General features: G+C 40.8%; 1 protein-coding gene across 1 annotated transcript; it reads left to right on the forward strand.

Annotated features, from left to right (window-relative positions):
• Nucleotides 1-4856: 4856 nt before the first annotated feature.
• On the forward strand, nucleotides 4857-12018 carry LOC108597778 (maker76). The gene is made up of 3 exons (XM_017984493.1): nucleotides 4857-6083; nucleotides 10744-11370; nucleotides 11432-12018. The coding sequence occupies exons 1-3, from the start codon at nucleotides 5272-5274 to the stop codon at nucleotides 11643-11645; spliced, it is 1653 nt and encodes a 550-aa protein (XP_017839982.1). The 5' UTR covers nucleotides 4857-5271; the 3' UTR covers nucleotides 11646-12018.
• Nucleotides 12019-12212: the final 194 nt, after the last annotated feature.

The following is a 12212-nucleotide window of genomic DNA, read 5'->3' on the forward strand; positions in this document are numbered from 1 at the left end:
GTTGTCACTTCCTGTGTCCCAACTGACTGTAACCCAATGCGCACTACAGGCTGTCAATGTCCTGGGCAAACATCCTGGCCAATATTGCAGTTTCCAGTTCCGCTTTGGCGTTCGTGATGCGCTGGCTGTGAAATTATTGGCACTGTTCCACACTTAGCTATGGTCATGTCGTCAGTCAGCCATTGTTTGTGCAGTGTCCACTGTGCACAGTGGGCTGGGAACACCCGCCAGGCCTTGTGTCTGCCTTCGAGCCTTAATTTGTTCAAGGCAAATGCAATTTCAACGCTTTCAAAAGGCGGCGACGCGTCTGTTTACGGCAAATAGAGTTGGCAACAGCAAGTAGCATGGCAAATTGCATTGCCTACGGCCAGAGCTCAGTGCATCCAGTTTGGGCCAGTAGCTGCTGCTGCTCTAATCTCTGCCAAACAATGTTAGATTAAAGCAAAATCATTTAGTATGCGGTTCGCTTGCTCTACGTGCTTTACTTTGCTTTATGCAAAGCACAATAATTTCGAAGACTCCAACACTTGACTGCACTCAGCTGAGCTATCTAATATACAAACAAAGCAACTGATTGGCTTACTCTAGATACTTGACACCTATCAGGTGTCACTTCTTTTTTTATAAATGTTTAGCTTATGTGGCAGTTTTCATAGATACAAGAAATTATTTCCAATTTGAGTATAATTGAGTATATCATAAATTCAGAATTATGTTCAAGCATAATTGAATTTGAATATTTGACATAAATCATTTTAAAGAGTTATAAAGATTAATAAGCACTTAAGCAAATTGTATTTCAATAATTTTTAAGTTTATTTGAATGTAAAAAGAAATAAAATTGATTTCTGTTTTCAGTTAAGCTGTAAGAAAAATATTTTAGTAATAGCATATTTTTTAAAAATATATAATACTATTTATATTAATATTATAATACTTAGACTTAGCTACGAATATTTATAATTGAAAAAAAAACTTTTTTTATAACAATTTTGTTAAGCAGTGTAAAGCAATCTAAATAACATACATAATGTATATCATATTAACAAACAAAAAACCTCAATTCCGGGCTAAAGAAAAAAAAGAAATGAGAGCACCAACTGCTATAGTAATAAATATTTATTTTTTCTATATAACTTTGGCGCATTCGTTTGTGCGATTCCACAAAATTTTGCCAAATCATTTGTTAACTGCATAAACACACATAAGATTTTATTATTGCTCGATACCAAGTAAACAATCAACAATTGTTAGCAGCTAATTTATCCATCAGTAACATGTGCGATAAGTAACTTAACAGCTGCCGAAACTACAACTAAATTTGCAGCAACTTTGTCTAAATGTCTAAACATTACATTGACCTTGCTACACACCCAAGCACACACACTTAGACAGGCAATCAAAACAGCCATTAAAAAAACAAGTTCATTACGATAGTGTTGCTTAGATAATCAATGGAGCCTAATCTAATGTGTAATATGCCCATGTAACCGAGTATCCCACACATATAAGCATTTCTCGAAAATGAAAAATATAAATTCAAATCTTATTAATGGCAGCATCAGCGCATGCTGTGCACAGTTTGCTGCAAAGTGAAGCTTCGATAACAACCCAAAAAATAAAACATAGAGTTTGAATTTTTATGACGCTAAGCCGGCTCACGCTACGGCTACGGCTCATAGTCGATACAGCTACAGATAGACACATGTACAAGCTGTAGCCCGGCACAAGCTAATGAAAAATCAATTTGATGCTAATGCAGTCGCATAGCCAAGGCCAGGGGTGTGGGTGTGTGTGGGGAGCTCCAACAGAGACGACAACTGTGCAAGATCAAAAGGTAGACACCAAAAAAAAAAAAAAAAAATGTTTTTTAACTTTTTTTTTCGCAGCATCATAAAAATGTACATTAACTTTTTTTTTTTCATCTTTGGCTGTTGTTGTTATTTTAGGTTTACCCAAATAACTCGAGTGGCCCATACACGTGCACATGTTGCTGCAATAAACAAACAAATGGCAACAAAATAAACAAATTGACGTAGTCACAAAACTCTTTGAATTGTAGATAGATTCTATCGGATGCAGCGGCTCTAGTCAAATATAAGTTTTGACGCTAAAATGCAAGAAAATGTTAAGTGCAGTCTTAGAAAATAAAAAAAAAGAGAGTTGAGCAGACTTAGAGATATGCTGTAAATAGGCAAATCTAAAATAAAATGATTTAATTAAGAGTCGATAGCCTTAGCAACAAGCTTCACTACACTTTAGTTTTTATATTATGTAGTGTATAAATAAATATTTAATTAATTTGTTCAAAAAAAAGCTAGAAACGAGTGAATTGGAATTTGTACAGAGTTCAAACAAACAAATCATGCATAGAAAATAGAGATAAAATAAAAATCACAGCTCAGCGCCAATTGAAAAAATTAACATTAATAACAAGCTATAAATTGGTAAAGATTATGCCATCAATAAATTAATACATTTATTTACAGGGTATCAATTGTAAATATTTTTTAATCAATTAATTTTTACATTTACTTACAGGGTATCGACTACTTCCATGCATATCAAGCAACTTTTTTAAGCGCTCGCTTCGCATCTTTTCAAGCGAGAAGCCTTTGTTTGGCTCGAGCTAAATGCTATGCTAATCTCCGCCGGCTACTGCTCTGGCTGCCACTCATCATCATAATATATTAGCATAGTAGAGTGTTGCATTCAAAGCGAGTTGGCTACTGCGATTTGTGCCAATTAATACACAGTCAATCAAATGCCAACTGGATTTTGTTTTCGATTAACATAGTTTACATTTAAATGTAAATTGCATGCAAGCGGCGTAGCTATGATTTGTTTTTTGTTTGTGCGGAAACGTTTGTTGTTTTTTTTTTTTAAAATTTGACCACCGGAAACTTTGGTGCTGTTGAAATTTAAAACATTAGCTTGTGGTTTTTTGCTTACAGCGTCGTCGTCGTCGTCGTCGTCGCCATGCGATAAGCAGGATTTGAATTTTGAATTTGAGCTTGATAGACAGCTACAAGTTCAAGCGTCGAATGTTGCATGCAACGTGACCACAGGCAGCAGCATGAGACAGCAAACACGCTGGAGGAGTCAACCAAGCCATCCATCATTTCGACCATGGCCAAGACGTGTTGAGCGCTGGCCGCAACGAAAAATTGAAAAGCATCTAATTGGTAATTATGAGCTGAGCGCGTGCTTGTAGCCCAAACACAAAAAACAGTCTAAAAAAAAGCTGTAAGCAACATAAAAATAAAACTAAAAATATATGTATATGCTACAAGTCTAAAGTGTAGGGTCGGGTCAGTCCCGGGCTTTATGATCAAGCAACATTTTCGTCTGGCTGCCAAAAAATACAAAAATAATATGTACCAGAGCATTTTAAGTTTTAAAGGTAAAAGGCAAGCCAAATTATATGGCTCTGGCACATGCGAGAGAGTATTCTGAGCAAATTGGTAATTGTCTAAAGTGTACGCCGCTCCACGCTATGCCGTGACTTTGATATTTGGCTATAATGCTTGCCACAAGTGGCGCTAATTTGCTCGAGAGTGCCAGTGCCAGTGTCGAACTTATTAGCTTAATGGTTATTAAGCTAATAACGCTTAAAATCCACAACTAAGCTCGAGCCAAAGTCAACACAATTCAACATTTTGCAGCATTGCCCCAAATTAAGTTCTTAGCTGCGGTCGCTGCAAAAATAATAACAAATATTTGTGCACTCGCCCAGTTCGCCACTCGGCGTGTCACTTGAGCCAAAGCTAAAGCCAAAATTGAAGTGTACTCCAAAGCAAAGAGAAAAGAATAACATGCAATTGTATATTTTAACATTTTAATTAAATGTCTGTGGCAGTGTTGTGAGAGCAAAAAAATAGAAAATTTAAGAAAAGATTTCATTGAAATTGTCCTGCAGCATAATAACAATATTTCACCCTCGCCAAAAACTGATGCGGCATTCAAACAAATGGTTGCTGTTTGCCCTGTGTCTGTCTCCCTGCGTATCTGTGTGTGTGCGTCTCTGTCTGTGTGTGTGTGTAGATAGATTTTTGTTGCACTCTGTTATATTGTGGTGTTTTGTTTCGAGCGCTATGGCTATCCCCAGGTCCCTTTGGTTGGCCACAGTTCTTGTTTGGCTTCGCTTACATTTTGTTTCTTCTTTTATTTTTACTTTTACTCCAGCCACAGAGAGTTAGAACTGTAGCGTAAGCGGGGTGCTAACCAAGGAGAGCGGGGGAGAGAGAGAGAGCATAACAAGCCAAGCAACGCTCACGCTGTTCTTTTAGTAAAAGTGCCAGCAGATGAGCGGCACTTAAATACAGTAGCAGCTCTTAGGCTTAATTTAATCCACAACAAAATTAGCTAATATTTTTATATATATATTTTAATTTTATTTATTATTTTTAAACACTAATACTGTAATGCACATCAGCTGGAGAGATAAACAACATAAGCAAAACAGAGCAATAGGCAGCAAAATAAGCAAGAGAGTAAGCAAGAGCGTAAGTGCGTTTTCAAACTCTGTACATAAAGCATGAACGAAAGGGTCTAAAAATGCGGCATGTAGAGCGCTGTAACTTCTAAATCAATTTAAGCATTTTATTTAAATATTAATTACTATAGATAATTTTTATTGAAAGATGTTCGATGGCCTTACACACATACACAACGCGCTGTACAGCGTCTCACACTGTCGGTTGCAGCCGGCTGTACAACTGCCAAAATGTACAGCCCAAAACTTGTCAGTCGTCTTTCTTTTGGAGCAGAGAGTGAGGGCGAGGGTGTTTTACTCGACTGCAAGAGAGAGGCGTTGTCAATGAGATGAGCTGCATCATTGAGCTGAGTTGATTTGGTGGTGGTTTCTGCTTACGAGCGAGCGTGAATGTGAGCGTGAGTGTGAGCGTAAGCAGCGACTGAGAACGCAAGTGTGGGAGAGAAGTTGCTTAACCAGAAGAGCCGTAAACACAACAAACGCTGCAACAATTCAAATCAGTTTTTGGCGGTACGCGCACCAAGGCGGTTCGTTCGTTTAGCTGCGGCGCACAAATAAAATTTAACTTGAAAACTCTCGCAGTCGAAGTCGAACAGCTCATTGCTGAGTTTAGTGTGCGTATAAATTTTTGGCGCGTAGAGCCAAACAAAAATTTGTTTTAAAACGAGTTCTGTGCAAATAAATTAAGCAAAGAGGCAAACTATGCATTAAGCTGGCTAATTTGAGAGTTGGGAACTTTGCTAATTGAAGTGGAATTCTAGTGAAATTTATATGTGATGGCTGCCACGCCTACAATTGTGTTTGAAAACGGCACCATGCTGGGCGCCATGAGCGAGCAACGGAAGCTGCCAGCGACGGCAACTCCAACATTTGTCATACCGGAAATTGTGATTAGCAGCAGTCAAAGCAGCAACAGCCTCAATCGCAGTCGCAGCGATATGACTGCGATGCAGCCAAATGCCCATGAGGAATGCACTGCACTCTTGGACTATCAGCAGCAGCAACAGACACAACAACAGCAGCAGCAGCTGGGCGAGGAGGATACAGAGTTTGAGCAATTCATTTTGAATCGCACCACATCCGAGAGTAATATGCTCGAGTCAAGCATCTACAGTGAGCTGCAATTTCCGCACTCAGTGCCAGCAGCACAAACAACAACAACAACAACAGCAGCAGCAACCAACAATATGACGGCGGCAACACAACCACCCACCACGCTGGTTGACATGCTTAATACGAGCGCCTGTTCGCGCTCCGATTCACGCCAGAGCAAGCGCACGCGTCGCAAGCTGCACAAGTCGCGGAGTAAGTGCAGCAGCAATGTGGCAATTGCGGTTGCTGGCGCGGGCGCCACAACGGCAGCGACAACAACCAGCGTGGCGCCACCTGTTGGCAGCTATCCACCGCAATACACAACCATCTTTCTGGATCACAATGGAGCAGCAGCCGGCGCAACGCCATTCCTCAACGCCAGCGCCGTCAATCCGGAGTCCGCTGCCAGCTATCTGCAGCAGTATCAACAGTTTTATCAACAGAACGTTGGACTAACCCATGCCCATCATCATCATCATTTGCATCATGCGCGCAGGTAACGTTGCAACCTCCAAGTGCCATAAAATTGACATTAAAATGACTTTAAACGGACAGCGCTTGGCCTGTAGCTTGGCCACGGCTACTGTGCGGACTGCAGAGAAACTGAAAGTTTGACAGACGCATTTAAAATTATAATTGGCAGGCTGGGGCTGCGGCATACAAAAAAAAAAGAAGAAAAAACTTTTATCATGCAACAAAAATCATGTCACGCAGCAGAGAAAATAAAAAAAGACTGCTCCATTGTTGCCCCTATTCAAAAGTGGAGCAGAGATTCAATGTGGCAGCTTCTGCGACTGTCTGTCCGTCTGTCTGTCTGTCTGATGGGCTGTCAAGAGGCAAGGGCACGCAGACAGCAGCGCAGCATTCGTTGCTATGCCTAGGCACAGGCACTTCATGCCTTATTGGGCAGATTAACTGACATTGATATGCCCAGACCCAAATGTACTTACTAGACTCGCCATAAAGCTTTACAGATATACACGCCCCAGCGTCTTGTACGCGCACTTGGGTCTGGGTTGGGGTCTGGGTCTGGGTATGCGTCTTGGGCTTATGTTTGCATATATATGAGTATGAGATACTTGTAGGCTGATTGTCTGTGGAGCTCAAGCTGAAGCTGTTTAACATGTCACATGTTTAGCCTTCGTGATTATCACAAATGCTGTTTTGCATGCTCTACAAAAGCAAAGCCAGAACGGGTATATTAACTACAAAGTCAAACTTAATAGACACGCACATTGATTTGACTCAAAAGATCAATTCAACTTGCATATTTCATCATCAATTGCTGTCATTCTTCTAAATAAAATAAAAGTATTATTTAGCAACTTTATATTTAAAATTTACTTTCATTTTCTTTATAGAGCATCAGCTAGTCTATTCTAATTTCACTTACAATTCTCAGAACTTGCTGCTAGGCGCATAAAAATTAATAGTGGCGCATAAATTTTGTACGAGCAACAAAAAACATGAAACAAGTTGCCCAAAAAACAACAACAAAAACTGCCTTTGATTAATTGCCATAGTTATTTTTAGGGAAGTTTTTAACTAAGAAAACGCAAGAGCAACAACTAAAATAATAATTAAAATAACAGCTGTGATTAATGGAATACAACACAGCAGCTACCAAAACAATTTCAAGCGAAACAGAAACAGAAGCGTTGGAAATTCCTAAGTTGTAATCTCGGCATAACGAATTTTTGATAGACAGCTAATCAAAAAGAAAATAAAACTTGCAACGAGCAGCTTGTTGTCTATGCTAATTGACAAAACCAATAAAAAATTGATGGACAGCAAATTAGACAGTGCAACTTACAAGCTGTCGATGCATTTGATAAGGCCGGCCCAATGGAGCTCGAGTCAGAGAGTCATGAAGTTAACGAGACTGGCAATCAAATATTTACTGTCATAAAAGAAAGAAAGGAAAAAGCCAATATAAAGCACTCGACTGGTAATTGAAGGTGGCAGCAATAACAATATCAAAAAAAAGTTCAAAAGAAAAATAACAATTTTTAACAAACTATTTGTATGTCTGTGTGTGTGTGTGTGTCAACAAAATCAATATATTGTGACGCTTGAGCGCGTTTGAGGCACGTTTGCTGGTTCTTTGAACTTACAACTACAGCTGTGTGGCAGTCATTTGACACCGCAGCAAGGCAAAGTCTGTGGGGCAAGAGGAAGTGCCATCAATCGTGCGCCTTGGGTTTCATATTTGTGGTCAACTGTGTCTTCGTCCTTTTGCCGCAGCCAATGTGTGTTGAATGAACAAAATGCTGCCACTGCCACCGGCTTCATTCATGCAGCAGCAAATATCAAATAACTTTATGCCTCTTAATCTGCGACACGCACTAGAAACTTATCAGACCATAAAATACTCATTACTTTGCCCAAGTTCCTGCTTACCCCTGAGTACGTTAACCTTCAACCCTTAGCAACTTAAAAAAAACACGTCTTGAGCTCAAAATTGAATTTAAATTGCATATTTTATCAGCCCTGAAGCAGGCAAATGGAGCTGGGGGCGCAGCAAATTTGATTTGAAGTTGGCTCAAGGGTTGTGCCTACTACTTCTAATAGTTTTCAACAACCTCAAGCTGTCAGTTGCAGCTAACGCTGCTCTAATGACATTTCTATATACAGAACTTGCCTCAAACTTAAGTGCAGCTTAATGTGGGCATTCATTAACGGAAAGTAGGCGGCGGCATATAAAAAAAAAATACATTAAATCTATATATAACAGCAGCTTAAAGATAGCCCAGCAGGCAAGCTAATGATAGGCCCGCTGCCCCAGCTTAGGCGACTCATCATCATTTTTCTTCTTATGCTTTTGCTTTTTTTTTGTTGCATTGTAAACAGTAGCTCCACAAATTGTGGCAGGCAGCGTGCTTTTGGTTAAGCTGCCAACAATGGGGCAGCCGTAGACTGCGGCTAAGCAGCTTAACTGTAACACTTAAGACATGAGCGCGCGACTCTTGAGCTGCCTACAATAAATTTAAATAATTCTAATGCATTATACAAGCTTTGGACATTGCCGGCTTAATTATACGCCGTATTTACATTTACAGCTGCGTCAACACGCATTTCCTATCAGTTTATACGTTTTTTTTTGGCAGTCTGTTTGTGGCTGTGGCGGCAACTGTTTGTTGCACGTAGCACAAACCATTTGCGCTCTAATGACATTTCTAATTGTGCCTTTCTTTCGCTCTCTTCGTCGCTACTTCTTTTCTATTGCTTTCTTCATTACAAACTGGCTACGCATGCGCAATGTAATTTGTTTGTGTTGTCTGTCCATTAGCCAAATTTCCAAAGCGTAAGTAGGCAACGCTATTAAGGAAGTAATTATGCCTAATGACAGGGCCAACTGTTGCTTCACTCAGCGCTCAGGCAAAAAGTGGGTCAGCAAGTGCAGTCGCGCTAATGACAGAGCGGCCAAGTCAGAGTCAGAGTTGAAGGCAATTGAGGCCAGCGGAAGTTCAAGCTGAGATTTCCTGTTATGACAAAATTTTCAAAAAACATTTTCCAACACCTCAGTATCTTAGACACCTGGCTAGAACGTCTGCTTATCAATAAAAATATCTACAGGATAGCTGCGGCTGTGCCTATAAATACACCCAAGTGTCGCCTCTTGCCGCATGTGGCACATTATGCTTATAGTCTGCGCCTCCATTTTCATTTCAATGCACCGCTGATTGAGTCCAAGACACGAACAATTCGAAACGAGAAACTGACAAGAGGCCCCGACAAACGAAATCTTTATGAGCCAAGCGAGTGCAGTCAACAATTTTCGAACAATAAAATGTTATGCCACACCAAAGCACATAAATTAGCTGCGCTTATGTGTGTGTGTGTGTGTCTTGCCTGTGTGTGTGTGTGTATCATTAAAAATGGTGGCAGTGTCAAGCGTTCTGAAATCTATACCATAACTCACACAGCAAACAAATCAAGCGTGCGTGCGTGTGTGTGTGTGTGTGTATCTGTATCTTTAGCTGTATCTTGCTATTAGTTTGCTGCATCTTTCAATAGTCGGCTGCTGTTTTGGGCGCTGCAATTCGCTGCGCTTGGCTAATGAACTCTTTGACAAATGGATACAAAATATATTTTATACAGTTAGTTGCACTTTGATTGACAAATGCGCTTTAAGCTTTAAGCAGCAGCCATTATTTATTTTCGAGCTAAAAATAATAAGCAGCTGCAACTTAAAACATGCGCGTATTTCATTTATTAATAAAAAGCTCCCTTTGATAAATATCTAATTAATGTGTTGCTACATGCCACAGCGCTGCGGCAAGTTTGTCGTTTCTTTTTGTTTTCCTCCACTCTCTTCACTCTTTGCTGCTTGACAAATTGCAGTCAATTGGTCTGTGCAGAGGGCGTCAACCCGCGCCCGCAGCTGCCGCCGCTGCGCTTGTAATTAAAATGAAAATCTTTAGCTATTTTTTAAGGCTTTTCAAACGCTTTTGCTGCGGTTGATTTTTTATGCTGCCCGCATTGATTTATGCGCCTCATAAAAACTTATTTTCACACCTAAGCACAGGCTTTTGATAATATTTAGCCTGCGGCGTGGCGCATAAAAAACATTTCAAGCATAGTTTTTATAAATTTATAAACCAGTTGCAACTGACCTTTTGTTTTTGGCTAAAAGCAAACAGAAAACGAAGAGCGCACTAAAAGCAAATCAAATGAATAACAGCTGCTAGTTTTTCTATAAAACAAAAATCAAACACACACACGCACAGCGAGGGGCAGCAAGGAATTGAAAAAAAGAGCAGATACATTCAATACAGGCTCAGAATTCTAACTGCGACAGGCAGGTGCAGTTTGTATCTTAGAAATTTATGCAGGCAACAACAACCGGACAACAACAACAATGCGCTTGTGTGTGTTCCAAATCATAGATTTAGTGGCAGACAAGGGCAGCGACGAGATAAATGTGTGCCTAAGTAAAAAGGATAACAGCAACATGTGGTCCAAGGCACTTTAGAGCTATGCTATGACGTAATGTGAGTGTGTAAAAAGTCCTTGGACTACCTGCCCAACAGGTAGGCCAGAGCTAATAATGCACTCTACACTGTAAGAAATTAAAGAGCAACACAAAAAATACTTTTAGTTTTATTTTTTAGCACCAGAAACTCACGTTTAGTTCTCTCTCTCTTAACTTGCAGAACGCTTTTGGACGTTGCTGTACCGCTGGCCGGCAGCAGCGCCGACGGTTTGAGCGCCGCCGGCAACAATTTGGCCAGCACGAATCTCAACATGTCCAACTTGGCTAATGGTGTGCTGAGCAACGCGGAGCTGGGCTCAACGCCCCTGGGCTATAATTTTCGCAAATGGTTTGCGCGTCCTTCGTTGCCTTTTGTGATTGGCATATTTGCTCTGGGGGGCGTGGCCTGCACGCTGGGTGGCATTGTGCTGGGCTCCACGGGTCTGATTGAGCACTCGACGCAGTATCTGAGCGCAGCGCTGCTAATGATTGGCATTGGTGTATCCTTGCTGGTCATTTCGGGCGCCATTTGGCGTCTGAGTCTGCCGGACGATGTGGATGATTGTCCCTGCTTCAGACGCATGGAAACCTGCCGCAATTGCAACAGTCCGCACTGCAATAATCGACTGCTGCCCGGCAGTTATCTCTATCCAGAGTTTCAGCATCGTCCGCCGCCGCCTTCGTATCTAACCTCGCTGAATGAGTATGCGTTTGTCTATCATCCGGGTGCACATGCTCAGGCCGCCGCTTATGCCACAGTGCGCATGAATACGCCGCCGCCGCTCTACCGCTCCACCTACTCCTTGAAGTGAGTTCAACTAAACAACGCATAGCTAAAGCTGTAACTAATTTTCCAATTTGCTTTACAGCACGTCGGCTGCACACATGCTTAATGCTGGCATCTCGCTGCCGCCCACTGGGGAGCTGCAGGGTGAGGAGCCGTGCCAAGTGATTTGCACACGTGAGGCGCTGAGTCAAACCTCGTTCAAGGAAATCGACATTGATGAGGAGCAACAGGCGAATGTGCCGCTGACGCGCGAGGCGCAAAGTCAAACGCTTTTCAAGGAGGTGGAGCTGGACTAAAGCAGCGGCAACTCTCAATCTATTTAACACAACAAGAACAAGCAACTCTGACTGATTTTTATACTAAACATATTCACAAACGTAACTTTAACACATATTGACAACTGTACAAATTTAATGTTAGTAGCAATTAAGTAGTACCCAAGTGTATATAATTTACATATATATTTATAAATGTCTGAGCATCCTATACACACACATATGTAGCGTAGACTGTGCGTTATTTTTTTAAATGCGCGCAAGCAACGTTTTTGTTTTTAAGTTTTAGCCAAATGCTGCCTACGGCTACTTTGGCTTTTATTTTATTATGTTGATCATATATTCCAAAATGCCAAATTTAATAATAAATGTCATCGAGTGGCCTGAATGTGAATTTGCTGTGTGTTTTACTTTAAATGAACAGCTGCTCTGACTATTATTTTGGACAGCACTGTAGGCAGCTTGAACGATTTGAATTTAACAGTCATGTTAATGTTAGCGCGCTGTTATGAAAATGTTACTGCAAGCACTTGTTGCAAATATGTTTTTACTAATATAAATGTTATGGGAAGCAATCAAAAACAAGCT

This window comes from Drosophila busckii, chromosome 2R (genome assembly GCF_011750605.1).
Source record: "Drosophila busckii strain San Diego stock center, stock number 13000-0081.31 chromosome 2R, ASM1175060v1, whole genome shotgun sequence".
NCBI lineage: Eukaryota > Metazoa > Arthropoda > Insecta > Diptera > Drosophilidae > Drosophila > Drosophila busckii.